Source organism: Malus sylvestris, chromosome 6 (genome assembly GCF_916048215.2).
Source record: "Malus sylvestris chromosome 6, drMalSylv7.2, whole genome shotgun sequence".
NCBI lineage: Eukaryota > Viridiplantae > Streptophyta > Magnoliopsida > Rosales > Rosaceae > Malus > Malus sylvestris.
In genome coordinates this window covers 11662653-11681833 of record NC_062265.1, presented here as the reverse complement: position 1 = coordinate 11681833, position 19181 = coordinate 11662653, and the positions used below count along the sequence as shown (strand labels likewise).

General features: G+C 39.7%; 2 protein-coding genes and 1 pseudogene across 5 annotated transcripts; 1 reads left to right on the top strand and 2 right to left on the bottom strand.

The window, feature by feature from the left end:
- Positions 1–375: 375 nt before the first annotated feature.
- On the bottom strand, positions 376–6914 carry LOC126625862 (inositol-tetrakisphosphate 1-kinase 3-like). 4 transcript variants are annotated; one of them, XM_050294972.1, is made up of 6 exons: positions 6575–6906; positions 4770–4862; positions 4312–4431; positions 4044–4220; positions 3809–3864; positions 376–1491 (listed from the first exon to the last, which is right to left on the bottom strand). In XM_050294972.1, exons 1-6 carry the CDS (start codon positions 6585–6587, stop codon positions 1474–1476), a joined length of 477 nt encoding a protein of 158 aa, XP_050150929.1. In that variant the 5' UTR covers positions 6588–6906; the 3' UTR covers positions 376–1473. The 4 variants fall into 4 exon arrangements, with proteins under 4 accessions (XP_050150929.1, XP_050150930.1, XP_050150927.1 ...); XM_050294973.1 differs by lacking the exon at positions 376–1491 and adding an exon at positions 3091–3271 and having other exon boundaries at positions 6575–6902; XM_050294970.1 differs by lacking the exon at positions 376–1491 and adding an exon at positions 3349–3723 and having other exon boundaries at positions 6575–6914.
- A 3205-nt stretch (positions 6915–10119) lies between these two features.
- Positions 10120–14867, top strand: LOC126625859 (elongation factor G-2, chloroplastic-like; annotated as a pseudogene).
- Positions 14868–15641: 774 nt separating this feature from the next.
- Positions 15642–18975, bottom strand: LOC126625860 (hsp70-Hsp90 organizing protein 3-like). Its single transcript, XM_050294969.1, has 7 exons — positions 17981–18975; positions 16886–17174; positions 16645–16730; positions 16335–16558; positions 16175–16241; positions 16033–16092; positions 15642–15919 (listed from the first exon to the last, which is right to left on the bottom strand). Exons 1-7 carry the CDS (start codon positions 18881–18883, stop codon positions 15806–15808), a joined length of 1743 nt encoding a protein of 580 aa, XP_050150926.1. The 5' UTR covers positions 18884–18975; the 3' UTR covers positions 15642–15805.
- Positions 18976–19181: the final 206 nt, after the last annotated feature.

Genomic DNA, 19181 nt, shown 5'->3' with positions numbered 1-19181 from the left:
TTCAGATTTCCCTAGGATCATTGAATTGGATGAATATGCATCGCAAACAAATTATTCCTAACAAGTTCTTTATATGAACAGCATGATAAAGACACAAGTTAGAATCATTACGTTCTTTGGAAATCATAAGCATCGACAAGGCATTCGTAACTATGAAAAGCATGATACTCTTGCCAGGAATCTACTTAACACGATCGTGACTAGCGACCTTCACTACTTACGAATATAAATTCATAACGATTAGGTGAAACAAATTTATATCCTAGCATCAAATTCAAGCATGCAAATTAAGCGTGCACTCTCAATCAACATACAAGAATAAGATCTAAATCAAATGGTTAAGCAAAATGTATTCACGACTTATGTAACAATAACTGGAAGTAATCAACTCATTTCACATATATAATCATGGTTTTGAATACACCCTTAGCCAAAAACGAAATTAGCCAATCATACTTAAAGCAAAACAAAGATTACATGAATTAGACATTAAAATCCAAAGAAAGAAAACACCTAGAATGCTCCAACTTGGCAGCAAGTGCATCCAAGATTCCTCATTTCCCTTGCTTGCGGCAGATTGGGTTATGGACAGGTTTTGGGTAGTTTTATGGTGTAGAATGGATAGGGAATGGTATGGAAAGTTTTAGGGTGAGTGTGGAGGAGTGTTTGATGGTTGAAGGGTGGTAGAGAACTCGGCAAAGATGGTGGAATAAGGTGGAGTGGCTGTTATGTTTTCTGGGCACTAGAATGGTGTTTTTAGGGTGTTTTGCTGCCTAGGGTGAGTATGGACGAATTTTCTGCATGAATGATGAATATGGGAGGTTCAACCCTTTGCCAAGGGTTGTAAACATGTATATATAGGCCCCAAAAACCCTAGAGAATCAGATTAGGCAGTGGGGAAATGCACAGCAAGGAGGGTGAATTTGTAGTGTGCAATGGTCCAAGGATGAAAATGGAGCAATGATGCAAAGTATGGAGGGTAAAATGGAGTGGTATTTCAGCTAGGGAGCATGAATGATTGTGTTCATTGCATGGAAATGAAAAGGGGAGGTGAAATGTTTCAGAAATTAATTAAAGGTGCAGCAACATGTGTTGCACAAGGCATTAGATCCCAAATGTGGATGATGGAGCATCAATTGGTGCATGGAATGGTTGTGAAATCTGATGGGTGAAGGGAACAAGAGGTATGCAGCAATTGAGTATGATAATTGAGTGTATTGAGGCATGAAATCAAAAATATTTTAGGGGACAAGGATGATTAAGCATGCATGGGAATCCAAAGGGAATGCTATGTGGATTGCATGGCAAGGATGTGTGTCCTTTTGTGGCTGAGTTCATGATCCTTTGTACACTAATTCTTCACATTCTTAGCCTCTTTAAGTCTTCAATTTCGTCCAAACCTTGGTTCCAAATATGTGACATGCATTCCAAGCTCCATTTTGCTCCAAAATGCTCCAAAATGCATCTTCTTGCCTACTTTGTCCTTAAAATCTGAAAACACACGAAAATGACTTTAAACATTAAAATAACTAAGGAAGCACGACATAAATGCACAAGAACAAGCCAACTAAGTCGCATAAATATGCTCCTATCACCGTCGTGGAATCAGCAATTACATCTTGTTTCTTGCTTTTCCAGCTAACAACCCCATCATTCAGAGTGAATACAAATCCGGAGTTGGAACTTCTATCATCGACGTCAGATTGGAAATCTGCGTCTGTATAGGCTTCCACTCGCAACTCTATCGCTCCTCCATAAACGAGGAACATGTCCTTAGTTCTTCTTAAGTACTTAAGAACCATCTTGACAGCTGCCCAGTGTTCTGATCCTGGGTTTGATTGATATCGACTAGTAATGCTCACAGCATATGCGATATCAGGCCTCCCTTTACCCGCCACTTCTTCTCTTTCATCATTAAGCACCTTTTCACTGAAATAGGTGGTGTATATATTGGCTTCATCATCTTCGATCATCCTTTCAAATGCTTTTTGAAACTTCATGCAAGATTCTAGCATCATGTATGTGCTATTCCACCTAGTAGGCACATCCATAACAACTAGACCCCTACTATCCAACTTCTCACTCTCCACACATTTCTTGAAATAACTTAACCTTCGGGGACTTGACCTCACAAACCGCACGGCATTTCTAAGAGCATCCACACTTATATCTAACCTTTTCAACCCATGTTTCACTACTAAGTTGATAATATGAGCTAAGCACCTCACATGCATAAACTTGCCATTCATAATCATTTTACTATTAGGCCATTTCTGCATTTTACGAACAACATACTCAATTGCCACCTTATTAGCCGATGCATTGTCAACTGAGATGCACATTACCTTTTCAATCCCCCACTCAACCAAACATTGCTCAATCATCTTCCCTATTTCTTTGCCTTGATGACTTGAAATCAAACAAAAGTTTAGAATCCTTTTGTGCATATTCCAATCATCATCCACAAAATGAGCAGTTAGCACCATGTAGTTCAAGTTTTGCACACTTGTCCATGTATCAGTAGTCAAGCTCACTCTATGATTGTGTATCTCCTTTTTTAAATGATCTTTCATGCTATCATACATATTGAATAACTCCCTCATCATAGTTCTCCGAGATGGAACATGCAATCTAGGCTGGACTTTGCACATCATCCGCCTAAACCCTTCATTCTCCACAATACTAAAAGGTATCTCCTCGAGCACAATAAACTCAATAATACCTTCCACACTTTCTTCTTGGCTCCACCCTTTAACAACAAGCATGTTTTTGACATTCCCATCCCCAGAAGGTCTAAAACTGCCTAGAACCTTTTGCAACTCATCAGTTGGTTTATATGACTTGCAATGTTTATTGAGATGTTTAATGTAAGTACTGGTTCCACCCCTACTGGTATCACATGCAAAAAAAGAGTTACAATGGTTACACTTAGCCTTTAATACTTGTACCTCCCCATTCTCTTTCTTTCCATCCTTTTCTACTTCTTGCATTTCCGAGACCGTACACTTAGTGAAATGATCCCAAACCCTAGATCTCTCAGAAGAAGATCTCTCTAGTGAAGCTATTATAGTTGGTTGTTTTGTCTTTGGAATAGGTGGTGCTTTTCTTTTTCTAGAGGATGAGGGGTTTGGGGGAGGCATTGATGGTTTTGAGTACTGTATGGGTTGTACTTGTGTTGGTTGTGGAGGACATGGTGATGTAGCCGTAGATGATGCTACATTAGTACTACTAGGGGTACTTTGACTTTGAGATTGAGACATTATGTAAAAATCTGTAAAAATCAAATAATGGAACTATATTCATTAGTCAAATAAAGATATTTCGAAATAATTACTCTCTGGGATGGGAAACAGAAGCAGGCAGCACAATTAAACAGAGTGAACACACAACACACAAATTGTTGACCGACAAAAGACCAAAAAGGCTGAGAAGTATCATCATGTTATTAATTTGTGCAGTGTGTGACTGTGCAAATCTATGCAGTGCAGTTTGCAATCTGTGCAGTTTGTGCAGTTTGTGCAGTTTGCAATCTGTGCAGTGCAGTGCAGTTTGTTGTGCAGATTGCAATCTGTGCAGTGCAGTTTATGCAGATTGCAATCTGTTTTTAATATATAAATGTTTTGTACCTAGTGATTTTATCATAAAGTAGTTGATGTCAATGACATAAAAAACATCCTTTGTCCCATGCTCTCGAATCATATCAACATTGAATAGCCGAAGGCCCTAGAAAAAGTCGATTCTTAACTTCTACCATTGCACAACGAGAGAGAGATAGAGAGAGAAAGAGAGAGAGAGAGAGAGAGGTTACCAATCGTTGGCGGAGCTCCCTTGCAAGGTTCTCTAACAAAGGTCGTTGAGGAAGTTCTGCAACAATGATGCCATTTTTAAATAAGGGGCCCAAGGACCAATAAGGTAGTTTTAGCAACGTATCATTGAAACAGCAATTTGCAAACAGCAAGGAAAATCATACAAGTTTGAAGAAAACAGGGAAAAAGCTTTTTATTATAACAACCAATGTATTAAACATTTTTAAAGGATTTTACCAGCAACACTAGGGTCAAGGTCTGCATCGTCTGCTGAAGCCGCAGCACATGAAACCCTTGGGAAACGGAAGACACCAGCAAGCTTTTCTAGTTCACGTTTACTGATATTGGGAAGAGAGAAACGCCTTACAACCTTTATGGCTTCCCCAACGATATAAACTTTAAAGAGAACACCACCTACAATACGGCAAACAGGAGGTAGAAAAAGTATAATTAACAACGTGGTTGAAAAAGAAATAGTAATCAAGTACCAATTACCACATTATACCGTGATTTACAAACTCCTGTAGGACCAAGGGAGGTTCGAGTTCTGAGATGGAGCATTGGTCGTAAGCAAGAAATAGTTCATGTGACTTGGCACTACCATCCACAACCAGTAGTTTGACAACTGAAATACAAAATAAACAGAGGTCAATAGTTGCAGTATCCAAGTCGGGATTCATCAGTCTGCAATAGCTGACAACAAAGCTCCCCTACCAAATTGTTCAAAGAAGCCTGCCTCCTGCCAATCATTATGACTATACATACCATGAAAACATTAGCCATGGAAATCCAGAGGATCTCTAGGATATATCAATAAATCCTTGTGCGACCATCACGTTGGTATGTAGATGCCATAATCGGTTTCATTTAGAGGAGGAAACTGTGTCCGGACACTAAAAGAAAAAACCAATGCCCCTGAAAACATACCCAAAACACACGAGAAGAAGGATAAAGTAACTCTACCGAGAGGCAATTTTAGCCCAGCTTTATCAACTTCATTTGGAATAGATGATGGATCTTTAGTGACAATCAACTGCTTTGGAACACCAACCTTGCCTATAGGAACCAAAATGAAAACTGGTCAGAAAATCTAACCACAACTTAATAAGTTGCAGCAGCCTGGAATAAATTTGAATAGAGATAGCACAAACTAATATACTACTTGAAACGATGAATGATGAATACATGTCGTATGATACATGAAACATCGATGCTATCTGTTAAATACAGTACAGAATAATATACATACCTAGATACGAAAACATATATTGAAATTCAATAGTATACAAATTCTACAAATTCTAACTTAAAACCCCTGGTACAAAATCAATAATATACATACCTAGATACGAAAACATATATACGAAAACGTACCTAGTACAGAATAATATACATACCTAGATACAAAATAATATACAAATTCTAAGTTAAAACCCCTTAAAATCCCTACACCAGAAATTCACATTAATAGTAAAACCTAATTCAAAATTACCTAAATTTTAGAGGGATGATGGTTGGTACTTGCCTTGGTACTGGTAGTAGCAGTGTCCTCGACGGTGGTGATGGGGTGATGATGGTGGTTGCGACGGCGGAGGTGGTGATGGGGGGTGATGATGTTGGTCGCGACTCGCGACACCGCTGTGAGAGTGGTGAGGTGAGCACTGTGAGTCGGAGTCAAGGGAAGGGATAGGGAGAGGGATTCGAGGGAGAGTCTGAGAATCCGAGAGACTGAGGTCTGAGGCTGTTGAGGCTGAGGAGGATGCTTCTGGAACTCGAGACTAGGGGAAGGTTGGCTAGGGTTGAAAGTTGAAAACTTGAACTGACGGTTGAGATTGGATGGAGAGATGATATTAAATCTCGTCCGTCCAATCTAACACAAACGGGCCGGTCCGAGTACCCGCGGATCCTATAATTTTGGAACCGGCCCGCCCCTAAAACTTCAATTACCCGGCCCGCCCCACCCCTTTCTATTTTTACAAAACTAAGAACCGGCCCGTACCCGCCCCGTACCCGTATTACCCGTCCCTACCCGCGGGTCCAAGACCCGTTTGCCCAGCCCTATCACCAATCATCCATCACCAATTAATTATAAACCAAAACTTTATGAAAAACACCAAACATTTTGAATCAAAACTCCAAACCTTTTTGTTCTTGGTAAGAATATCAAGAACATTGAAGAACACACATGAAAACTCATAAGAGCTCCATGAATGTTTTCATTCATTAAAACTCAAATTTTCACTACACAAAAGAGGGTTAATATCCTAGGGTACTTAGGGGTTCCAAAAGTCACTTTAAAACAATTTTAACAAGACAAACAAGAACCCAAAAAACCACCCTTTGGATTTGGCCGAATTTCCCAACATACATGGCACCAAATTTTAGTTCCAATATTCATGCTTAAATGAACTACATCTACAACATTTGAGATGCTAAATTTTCAAGCAAAATTTATATTAAAAAACAAGAACAAAGCTTGTAACATTTACAACATTTAAATCACAAACCATGAAAAACACAAAAACACAAAAACCCAAAAGGATTCACCATAAACTAGGCCTAGGCTCTTGATACCACTTGAACGAAAAATTTTGTCCTAGCTAAGAACATGTGAGAATATTTGAACACATATGCAAACTATTAACACATTAAAGTAGGCATGCATTCAAAACAATTCTAAAACCCATGACTTTCAAAGCCTAGTGAATGGTGAACCAAGAGACTCTTTAACAACATTAAAGAGAAAGAAGGTTTTAGAGATTCATTACCCTTAAAGCTCATCCTTGTTTACACAAGGGATTCACCCAAGTGGAGGGCCTTCAAGTCACCTCCTAGCTCCTTGGATCTTCCTTGTGATTTCCTTCCTTTTGATGCTCCTTTGCTCCTTGAGGATGTGAGGAAAGGATCTCCAAAAACACCAAAGGTTTGGTGTCTCTAAGTCTCCACACCAAGGATGAGGTGTGAAGATGAAATGGATGACTTAGAGAAGAAAAGATTGCTAGCTATTTCTTCCCTATGTGGCCGGCCTCCTTGTAGAGAAAAATAGAGAAAATGTTTCACCTCTTTGCCTCAAGGAAACCCTAATGAGGTAAAAGCTATAAAGATGCTTTTATATCTCTTTTCTTAGGTGAGTGGCAAACTTGCAATTAAGCAAAACTTTCCCACTACCCTTGCTATGGCCAACCATCTTAAGTGATTGGGCTATTTGCCCATATTTGTTTTAGTTGTCATACAACTTAAACATAATGGGCCTAGTGGACCAAACCCTTTTGGACCCCGAAGCCCAAAACTAACTTAAAAGCCCAATACGAACCTTTCGTAAAATTAATTAACTAATTAATGAATCTTGACCATTCTCAATTAAACCATTTAATTACTTATCCATCTCATTTATATTTCTTCACTTTCATCCTTACTCGGTGTACGATCCATTAGGTTCCCATTAGCGAGGCAGTGGGCGATTGTTACTCTTAACGATCGATTGTGAATTGAAACAACATTTCAATTCTCCCTTTGTTGAAGATTAGTGTTTGCTAATCTTAAGGGCTTCCACAAACCATGAGTGACACCTAGCAGTATGTCATGGCTACCCAAGCTAAGTAGAATTGGTTGGAGAACCTATCTAGTTACAATCACAATGCAATACGGTCCTTCTCTAATACAATACTCTTAATCACATTGTTTGAGTGATAGTTTGTTTCATGTCTACTATCCAATGTAATACTTCTCTATATGATTCAATTGAATATGATTTGGAACATACTTCCTAAGTCATATTCGTATGCTTTGGCCAAAGACTCCCAAATCATATCTTAGAGTATTCTCCTTCCACCATGGAAGGTTAGAGATCCCTTGTTGTGCATTCATATGCCTACATGACTAGATAGCTTGACCCTAACAATGTCGTGGACACTCTCGATGGAATGCCTTTGACATGATCAAAGATCAAGGACCTAACCATTAGACATCTATGATGCCTCAGGTCAAAAGACTACTTTGCATATTGCAACTTATGAGTTCTTACATGACATGTATGTTCGAACTCTCTTTTAATCGTTGTTCAGTGTACTTGATTACTCTTTCAAGCACCTATGTGTTTGTCTTAGTGTCCAACACTAAATGACTTGAGACTAGTCATACTCACGCTTGAGTTGACATAACACATACTAACCTTAGCGGATTGTCAATGCCCAATTGGCAAACCTATGGCTAGGAATATTTTAGGAATGAACATAAGAGAAAGGTCTTGTTAATTTAACTTACTTAAATCACTTCTCTCTTAGATCAAATACATTCCTTGGATTCCCTTATTGCTTAAACACATGATACAATAAATAGTGATTAACAATAAGCTTTGCCCTTCATTAAACATATAATAGTTTAATACATTAAGTATTCCAAAAGCTATTACATCAAATAAGTAGCTTTGTGGGCATACTTCCAACATCAACCTCTTTAACCTTCACTAATTCCTCCAATATTCCTTCATCTTCTTCTTCATTAGATTGGTTTCTAAATCTGTTAGATGTCAGCAATGCCTTTCTGCATGGAAATCTCACTAAGTCTGTGTTCATGGTTCAACCTCTCAGTTTTGAAGATCCTGTTAAACTACATCATGTTTGTAAATTGCGTAAGTCTCTGTATGGCTTGAAACACGGTCCCAGAGCCTGGTATGCCAAGTTAACAGTTGCATTACAATCTATTGGATTCTCTAGTTCACAAAATGATCACTCTGTTTGTTAAGCAAGATGCTTCAGTGGTGTATGTTGATGATATCCTAGTTACAGGACCAGATTCTGCAACATGCAAAACTGTGATTTCTCATCTCTATGCTTAATTTCCTGTCAAGGATTTGGGATCACTTCATTATTTTCTGGGAATTGAGGTTAAGAGGTCTTCCAAGGGTATATTCCTTTCTCAAACTAAATACATCTTGGATCTTCTTAAAAAGGCACACATGGATGGTGCCAAAACCTGTGCCACTCCACTGAGCACATCTAAATTGGATCACTTTTCTCCATTACTATCAAATCTAGAAAAATACAGATCCTTAGTTGGAGGGCTTCAATACATAACCTGGACTAGACCAGATTTATCTTTTCCAGTTAATCTTGTCTGTCGGTTCATGCAAAGTCCAAGACAATCCCATTTTCAAGCTGTCAAAAGAATTTTCAGATATTTGAAGGGTTTTATCTCTCTTGGTCTCTGGTTTCCAAAATGTTCTGCACCACTCAGCATTAATAGTTTTTCATATGCAAATTGGGTCAGCTGTTATATAGATTGACGATCGACAGGTGGTTTATGTATTTTTCTGGGTGATTCACTCATCTATTGGAGTGCTAAGAAACAACTTAATGCGGCTAGATCATCAACTAAAGCAGAATATAGATCCTTAGCTAACACTGTTGCTGAATTGGCTTGGATTTGCAAATTATTAGTTGATATTGGGCTTGTTCTTCCCTGTCCTCCCAAACTTTGGTATGACAACATATCTGCTATATTTGTTACCAAGAATCTACTTTTTCATACTTGAACCAAGCATGTGGAGATCGACTATCATACATTAGGGAGAAAGTCTTGGCAAATTCTATCACAATGCACTTTGTTTGTACACAGGATCAAACTGCAGATATTCGCACTAAGGCATTATCCAAGGATCGCTTCCTCCTTCTCCAAGACAAACTTTCTCTTCGGCTACCTTAGCTTAATTTGAGGGGGGGGATATTAAGGGTAGTAATGTAAAATGATGCTGAGTAGTATTGTTAGAGTTTGTTATACCTTAGTTAATAAGATAGGCGGTTACTCTATATGTAAATGATGGTATATATACCCAAATGTAATATTATTCAATGAATACAATTCACAATTTTATTTCACTATCTCTCTCTCTCTCTCTCTCTCTCTCTCTCTCTCTCTCTACATTTCTTTTATGGCTCGTTTCGTAATCCTAATCAAAATAGGATGAATTGGATTAAGGAGGAATTGAGTTGAGGAGGAATTGGAATGAAGAGGAGTCAGAATCGGATTCCTGTTGAAGTTGTTTACTTAAATGTTTAGGAATCAGAATATGAATGAAATTGAGTTCATATAAGTTGTTTACTAATTCAGCTGAATCGGAATAAATATCAATATGATTACTAAATTGCCCTTGTTTATTTTATTTTACTTTATTCTATATTTATGTTTATAAACATTTTTATTAGATATTTTTATTTATTTAATTAAAGTAAAGAGTTAAAATATGCATTATTGATTTATTGTGTATAAATTAGATTATAATCTAATGAAAAATAAAAAACCTAACCACATTGATCTTCCTACCCGCAGAAAAGAGAACCCAAATACATTCAGAGCCGTCAAGACCTTCTTACCTCGCAGAAGAAAGAACCCATAAAGCAATTGGAGAGTCAAGTCCTTCCTGCCCTGCAAAAGAAATAACCCAAAAATTCAAAGAAATTCGTTTGCTCAAGCCTATTTCTTTATCAGGTTTATGGTGGTGCAGTGGTGATACAGAAGGGAGATGGAGAGGGATAAGTGGTTAGTGCTCTAATTTTCAAGATTCTTTTATTCTTAAGGGCAACCAGAGAGTAGTTGTAGTGGGTATGGGATCTGGGCTTGGCGGAGTAGCATCTAGTCGTGAGGTAAATGAAGCAGCACCGTTGGTGATGGAGATTATCACAGTAAGATGAAGGGCAGTATTGGAATAATCACAACCAAGTGAAGGCATAATTGGTAAAAGAAGTCTGTTCCCAATTCCCCTCCAGTCTAGGAATTGAAATACCCCTCATGTAGGGAGTCCAATTCCTTCAATATCAGGAGTGGGATTCCCCAATTAGTGTGGATCCCACATGTTTTTTTTATTCCTCAAGATTAAACAAAGGTGTATTCCGTAATCGGAATCTAAATCCGTAAATTGATTCCGATTACGGATACTGAATTTCTCTTTAGATTCTAACATCCACAACAAAATAGGGCGCCTAAACACCCCCTCGGGGATCAGGATCCTGTCCTGAGCAAATAGAGAGGATCCTCCTGACCGGGTCCATCGGACAGTTCAAAATTTATCCAACAGCTATAATTATTATAACTTTTAGTGGAGCTGCCTGTTTATAGCAGCTGGATAAATTTTGAACGGCCCGGTAAGGAGGATTCTCTCCATTTGATCAGGAGAGTCCTGATCCCCCCGGGTCCCCCTCAGAGATAAGAAGAAACAATGGCTACGGAGGCAGTGAGAGTGTACAGTTTCAGCTTCAATGGAGGTTCTCAGACGCGGCCGGCCATTCCTCTTTCCCCAGCTCGCTTTCTGGGTCTTCGTCATACCCTCTTCGTCTCTCACTTCGTCTTCGCTTTCCCACTTCTTTGGGAATGTTCGTATCCGCTCCAACTCCTCAAAGTTCTCTAATTTGCGCCAACAGAGCCGAAGAAATCTTTCTGTTATTGCCATGGCTGCTGAGGGTATTTTTCTCCACAAATTCTTTGTCTTGCTTTTGTTTATCTGCTGCTTTCTTGCTGAATTAATGCTTTTTGAATTGTTTTGAGGAATACCCAGTTGCACAAATTGTTCAAATTTGGTAATTCAGTGACCTTTTGTGTGTATTTTTGGTTTGGTTCTTATTTGAAATGACTCGAGTTGAATATTTATATCCAAAAGAATTGATTTTTCTAATTGTGATAATTTTGCGTCATGTTTTGTTTAGGAATTTGATATTCTAATTTCTTCTCAATCAGATATCGTTTTTGTAAGCATATAAGGGTACTTGAGATTGATTGGAGCATCTGAACTTCACTAAAATTCACTCTCAATCTGCAACCTTGGTAGAAGTAGCTTGCTTAGCTTGCTGTGTTCTTAATATACTCAAATTTTATTTTGGTTTATCGAAGGAACGTAATCGAATGTTGTATGGATCCATTTTGTTGTTTATAGAACTTATATACTGATAGGAATTCAATCTTTGGAAATGTTGATAAGTGATGTCGTTCTCAACAGTTCTAGGTGTTAGCCTCACCATGGTATGTAGCTACTTTGATGCTGGATGTAAACACAATAATGACACCTTTCTGTCCTTCCAATGAAATATTATAGCTGAATGGCTCTCTATTTGAACAGATATTTTCGGGGCTTCTTGAATTGGCTTTATAATTATACCTAGAAAGTCTTTGTACTTGTTTCAGTTTGCTTTTGATATTTGCGGTAATGTTATTTTATCAGCTAATATAGCAGAGCTGGATTATATTATTTGGTTTGTTCTTTGTGCCAGACGGAAAGCGTGCAGTACCATTAGAAGATTATCGCAATATAGGGATTATGGCTCACATAGATGCAGGGAAGACTACTACAACGGAACAAATTTTGTTTTATACTGGAAGAAACTATAAAATAGGGGAGGTACACGAAGGAACGGCAACTATGGACTGGATGGAGCAGGAACAAGAAAGAGGCATTACCATAACATCTGCTGCAACTACAACATTTTGGGACAACCATAGGATTAACATCATTGACACTCCTGGCCACGTTGACTTTACCCTTGAAGTGGAGCGGGCTCTCAGGGTGCTGGATGGCACTATATGCTTGTTTGACAGTGTTGCTGGTGTGGAACGTCAATCTGAAACTGTGTGGAGGCAAGCTGATAGATATGGGGTGCCCAGGATTTGCTTTGTCAATAAAATGGATCGTCTTGGAGCAAACTTTTTCCGAACAAGGGACATGATAGTGACAAATTTGGGTGCCAAACCACTTGTACTTCAAATTCCAGTTGGTCCAGAAGATAATTTTAAGGGAGTTATTGATCTTGTGAAGATGAGAGCTATACTTTGGTCTGGAGAAGAGTTGGGTGCTAAATTTTTTTACGAGGAGATTCCATCTGATCTGCTGGATCTCGCTCAAGAATACAGGGCGGAGATGATAGAAACCATAGTTGAGTTGGATGATGAAGCTATGGAGGGCTATCTAGAAGGAGTTGAACCTGATGAGGAAACCATTAAGAAATTAATTAGGAAGGGAACCATTGCAATTAATTTCGTGCCAGTACTGTGGCTTTTAAAAATAAGGGGGTTCAACCATTGCTTGATGCAGTCGTGGATTATTTGCCTTCACCACTTGATGTGCCACCAATGAAGGGCACTGACGCAGACAACCCAGAAATCACAATTGAAAGGGCTGCAAGTGATGACGAACCATTTGCTGGGCTAGCATTCAAGATCATGAGTGATCCATTTGTTGGGTCCCTTACGTTTGTGAGAATCTATGCGGGAAAGCTAACAGCTGGATCCTATGTGCTGAATGCAAACAAGGGGAAAAAGGAGAGGATTGGTAGGCTTCTAGAAATGCATGCAAACAGTAGGGAAGATGTAAAGGTAGCTTTAGCTGGTGACATTGTTGCGCTTGCAGGCCTGAAAGATACCATTACTGGTGAAACATTGAGTGAACTCGAACATCCTATTGTACTTGAATGAATGGACTTCCCTGATCCTGTGATTAAGGTGGCCATTGAACCCAAGACTAAAGCTGATGTTGACAAGATGGGAGCTGGTTTGGTTAAGCTTGCTCAAGAAGACCCCTCTTTCCACTTCTCACGGGATGAAGAGATAAACCAGACAGTGATTGAAGGAATGGGAGAATTGCATCTTGAAATTATTGTTGATCGGCTCAAGAGAGAATTTAAGGTCTGTGTCAACTACTCCATGTTTCTCATTGTCCATTTTATTTATGATCCTTATGATATTGTGAGATGTTTTTTTATTTGTTTGTTCCTTTTCTTGTTTTGGCATAGTGTCGTCTGGACAATTATATCTCAACCATGTTTATGCTTGTATCTTATGTATGAATATACACATATGAGCGTATAAAAGGTGTACCTACGGACAGTTTTGTGATCTCTTGGGAGTTTTCTGAAACCAGTTTGCATACGGACTTATTCTTTCTCGACTATCTGAGATAGGCCATTGTCTTAAATAGTTCCTTGAAATGTGTTAATTGTTATTCCTTTCGAATTTTTAAACAATTGAATGCTTTGGATATGTTGTTGATTTGGATGTTCATAACTGGGATTGCTTGGTCTGCGCAGGTTGAAGCGAATGTTGGAGCACCCCAGGTTAACTACCAGGAAAGCATTTCCAGGACCTCAGAAGTGAGGTATGTGCACAAGAAACAATCAGGTGGACAAGGTCAGTTTGCAGATATCACCGTACGATTTGAACCAATGGAGCCTGGTGGTGGATACGAGTTTAAGAGTGAAATCGAAGGGAGGTGCAGTGCCAAGAGAATACATTCCTGGGGTGATGAAAGGATTAGAGGAGTGTATGAGTAACGGTGTACTTGCAGGCTTTCCTGTCGTCGACGCACGCGCTGTACTAGTAGATGGTTCTTACCAAGATGTCGACTCAAGCGTGTTGGCATTTCAATTGGCAGCAAGAGGGGCTTTCCGTGATGGAATGAAGAAAGCTGCCCCGAAAATGCTTGATCCAATAATGAAAGTTGAAGTTGTTACACCTGAAGAACATCTTGGAGACGTTATTGGTGATCTCAACTCAAGGAGAGGACAGATCAACAGCTTTAATGACAAGCCTGGTGGTCTCAAGGTATGTAAAAGGATTTCTAAGACGACTGATGCTTATGATTGCCGGTAGTGAGCATGTGTTGCCAATTACCTTTGAATCTTGACGAAGTATTATGGACTGGTAATCATGTTGCACTTACTAATCGTTTGTGCCGGTATTAATGAAGGTGGTGGATGCACTGGTTCCTCTTGCAGAGATGTTTCAGTACGTTAGTACGCTACGGGGCATGACAAAAGGTCGTGCATCGTATACCATGCAGTTAGCTAAGTTTGATGTTGTTCCTCAGCACATTCAGAACTAGCTTGCTGCCAAGGAGGAAGAAGTTGCTGCTTGATTTTGTTACACTGTATGATCAGAGGGACCATATAAATTATATCCCAACTCATTATTTAAGAAAAATGAGGGTCTTTATTTCCTCTTCTTTTCCCCATTTTTTCTCTGTACCAAAAGATATTGAGAGTTTATAGTGATTTTTCTTCTAAAAAGGATTCCGCTCATAAATTTGTGTTGTAATTTTATGCGCAAACGGAAGTGAATTTTAATAAAGTACCAAATGCTAACGTCGTAGATGAAAGCAAAGAAATAAACAATCTCAGAATAAGAACATGAGATTTAACGTGGTCCGGCATAAAGGCCTACATTTACGAGAGCAAAGCACAGCAAGAAATTTTACTAAGCAAACAAAGAATACAAAACAATGTTACTCTCACAACTCAAATCTCAAAAATTATAAATCCAAAACCAAACGAGTAGAGAATTCGAACAAACGGAGAAGAATCTCCCACATTCTCTTGACAACTTGATTCTCACAAAATTACGAAATGCATGAGCCATGAGTGTGGCATTTCATGGCTTATTTGTTTGACAACTTGATGAGAATCAATTTGTGAGTTCGTGAGTTAGAAAGCAATTGGAGGGAATCTTCTCCGTTAGTCCTCTAATGGTTTGGTTTAGAGTTTGTAATTTATGAAATTTGGATAGTGAAGAAAGAGTGATCTCTGCTTATATAGTGAAATTCTTCGCCGCATTTCACCCATGAATGTAGTAGGCTTTACGCCTAACCACGTAAATCTCATGTTCTTTTGAGTTTGTTTTTAGCTTTCGCATACGATCATCTAAACTTGCTTTCAACCTCACTAACGTTAATTTAATCTATTTACTATAGAAATCTCTAAACTTCACTACAGATCTCAAAACTAAACTTAAAAACTCATATGACGCAATCCATAGGGTGGTGAGCAGAGAGAGAGAGAGAGAGAGAGAGAGATTCCAACATATGAAAAAACATCCACATTAAAACCAAAACAGTAGATACATCACAAAATTTTCCGAAGAGAAAAATTCTAAGCTAATTACTCAAATGGACATTAAATAATTGAAAAGTACAATTGGATGGCAAAGGATTCTTTCTGATTACATGGTCAAGACTTTCCCGTTACTTACCGAAGCTGGACAATTCCTGCACTGACGAGCTTCTGGATCTTGCTCATCACCATAGGGTTTTTTGTGTGTTCCTGAGCAGCCTTGGGGTTTTCCTGGAAGTCGGTTAACACCTGAACACATTCCGACCAACGGAACTTTAAACATTCATACACCACGTATACAAAATAAAACTGAATTAACGAGGAAACCGTGACACAACAGCGACACTATAAATTATGCTGACCTGTCTCATAACAGGATCTTGGAGAATATTTTGAATTTCTGGGTCCTGCATTCCCTTAGCCTGCAAGAAACAACAAACTCAATAACGTATGACAATCTTGAGAAACTAAATCACCAATGAAGAAGTTTGGCAAGTCACACACCTGTCTTTCCTTCAATTCCTCGGGACTCAGATCCCCCCGGCTAGCTTTGTTAATTTGCTCTACACATCTGCAATCAATTTCAAGTGGTGCTCTCCAGCATTACACAAAACATGAACTAAAAATTAAGCAACACGGAGTAGAACAATTCATGTAAACACACCTTCGCACACCATCAAGCAATTCCTGGTTGCTAGGATTGTGTTTCAACCCCTCCTGGTATGTTTCCAAAGCTTTCTCATATTCTTTCATGAAAAACTGGACAGCACCCTTTCTGGTGTAACCCTTCGCAAAGGTTGGATCAAGCTCAATGCACTGCTCTGCATCTTTTAGCCCCTCGGGCATTGCCCCGAGTTTTGTATAACATGCAGCTCTGTTGCTATATGCCTAAATCAAACTATGAAATGTCAGACAATATTTAAAACACATTTGGATGATGATCAACTATATAAGAACACAGGAGGTTCTCCCACCTTTGGATCTTTGGGGTTCCTTCTCAGAGCTTCGGTGTACTGCTTAATAGCCTCTGGGTACTTCTGCTGCTTGAAATATTCATTTCCTGCACATCATCGACAAGCAGTCAAGCTAGAGAGACGTGGAAGGCATAAGTAAAAATACATGTCACAGAACCACTCGATGCAGACAGATAAAAACAAGCATTAATAAAGTTTCAAGGAGGTGGAAGTTATAAGCACATGAAACTTAAAGACAAACCTTTCTCACGCTCCTCATCAGCTAACTTCGGATCATAATACTCTTGTTGCTCTAGATCCTTCTTTGCTTTCTCAGCATCATTCAATTTCTTTAAGGTATCTGGGTTGCGATGCTCTGTGAGAGCTTTCTGGAATGACTCAATCGCAGGTTCAAAGTCCTTAGAGCATTTCGCCATCTTCACGTAGGCAGTTCCCTTCCTAGTCAAAGCTTTTGCTATCATTTTAAAGTCAGACCTTAGCTCTCTTCCTCTTTCCACCGCCTTCTCACAGTCCTTAATGCAGTCCTCAAACTGATATAATTTAACAATGCACTCAAATCAATAATCCATAACAAGCTAACAATACCAATATTACGACAAAGCATAAAGTTGTTAACAAGACCAGGGGTCAAGACTACTTTCACCTTTCACATCAGAAAACCAAAGTCTATAACAAGTATAGCATGACCAAGCAAGGAGCGAATGCAAACAACAATATGACCCATAAAAAAGAACACCGAATATGCAAGTATGAAGCCGAAAGAGGTTTCACTTTTTTGTGTAGACATTCTACCACATCCAAATTGTAACATGAACTTCTACAAATGATACGAAAAGGAGGATTACTGAAATTTGGGCCTAGCCAGCTCAGCCTCAGGTGATCAAGCATTGTTGAAGAGGACATCCCAAGTCCAAATTTGTCAGACCATAAGGACAAACAATAGCATAATTAACAAAAGACAACGGTCAGGTCAGAAAAACTGAATAAAATCTGTGCAGCGTCGCAGCTAAATCATAAGTCCTTGGGATAAACTTCAATTGTTTTTTCATTTTCGTGGGCAATTTATAAACCACAAATTATTATTAGACCGACTAAACTTATGGGGCTAGGTCTATACATCACTCTAAATTGAGCTAGCTCGTTTTGTGTAACATCATCATTAAAGTTACAGCATCGAGGAGCCTCATCTAAATCAATAAACATCACAGCGTATCCACGAAGAACACTAAATTATACTAACAGTACAAGCTTACAGTCAACTATATTACCAATCCGAGTGTAAACATTATTATGCAGCTTAAAAATAAATGGCAAACACTAGATATGTAATCCATACCTGACCCATTTCCAAATACGTCGCAGCGCGATTCAAGATAAACGAAATGTCCTCACCATCCAACTCAATGGCCTTGGTGTAGCGCTGAATCGCTGTGTCGAAGTCCTTCTTCTTATAAGCCGCATTACCAGCCTCCTTCTCCTTTATTGCCTCGGCCCTCCTCTTCTTCGCCTCCCTCTCTTCCTCGTTCACCTCCATCGGCTCTGGCTCCGGCTCCGGCTCCGGCTGGGGCTCCGGCTTCTTCTCCTCCTTCCGGGGCTCAGGTTGCTTCTGCTCCGGCGGAGACTCAGGCATCTCCTCATCCTCCGCCCCCGCTCCACCGTGTAACTTCACGTTGAGCAAAACCCCAAGGGCTTGCATAACCCTCCGGTCCTTCAGATACAAATTGAGATTGCTAGGGTTTTTCTGAATCTCCTGCATCATCTTCACAAAATCAGGTTGCTGCGAGAAAGCTCGGGTCGACGGGTCCGCAGTGAGCTTGGCCCACATCTCGGGACCTGAGAACGCATCCCCAAATGGGTTCATAGGCGGAGGTCCAGCCCGGGAGCGGGCCGCACCGGCTTGAGCGTCGGCCAAACCAGACTTCAGAGCCTCGTTATTGGGGTCGATCTCGAGACCCTTCTTATAAGCCGAAACGGCGTCGTTGTACTGGCCCAATCCGCAGTGAGCGGCGCCGAGCCGGCTGTAGCCCTTGGACCAATCGGGCTTAATCTCGACAGTCTTATTGGCGTCGGCTAGGGCTTCGGAGTATTTGTTGAGAGAGGCGTAGGCGGCGGATCGGTTGGAGTAGAGGACGTGGTTGGTGGGAGCGAGGTCGATGGCTTCAGAGAAGTGGTTGACGGCGGCGGTAAAGTCGCCGGAGGAGAAAGCGGCGTTCCCTTTGGCTTTGGCTTCGTCGGCCATGGCTGTTTAGGGATTCAAGAAACCTATTGGAGAGAAAGTAGAGGGATTGCGGGTGGAGGGGATTGAGGAGGCGACGAAAGGGCGAGCTTTATATAAGATAGATCAATAATGTGTTTAAGGGACCAGAGGCTTCTAGGGAAAGTGGGGTTTGTTTGGGGTTCTGGAACCTTCGGTCTATTGACTCACCGTTGGAAGCCCAAATCTTTTCTTTAAAAATATTTTTGTTGTTATATATTGTTGTTGTAATCGTATTTAGAATATGAATGTGATTGTGTAAAGTTTAGTGTAATTTTTCGAA

What these genes read in the sequence shown, in the direction of transcription:
- LOC126625862 (XM_050294970.1), bottom strand. An exon ending in CCTTGACCCTAGTGTTGCTG is followed by an intron (nt 3,865 to 4,043) that starts GTAAAATCCTTT and finishes TCATTGTTGCAG; the next exon opens with AACTTCCTCAACGACCTTTG. An exon ending in GGGAGCTCCGCCAACGATTG is followed by an intron (nt 3,724 to 3,808) that starts GTAACCTCTCTC and finishes GACTTTTTCTAG; the next exon opens with GGCCTTCGGCTATTCAATGT.
- LOC126625860 (XM_050294969.1), bottom strand. Translation starts at nt 18,883, where the DNA reads ATGGCCGACGAAGCCAAAGCCAAAGGGAACGCCGCTTTCTCCTCCGGC. An exon ending in CGTATTTGGAAATGGGTCAG is followed by an intron (nt 17,175 to 17,980) that starts GTATGGATTACA and finishes AAATTATATCAG; the next exon opens with TTTGAGGACTGCATTAAGGA. An exon ending in TTGCTTGATGGTGTGCGAAG is followed by an intron (nt 16,242 to 16,334) that starts GTGTGTTTACAT and finishes AATTGATTGCAG; the next exon opens with ATGTGTAGAGCAAATTAACA.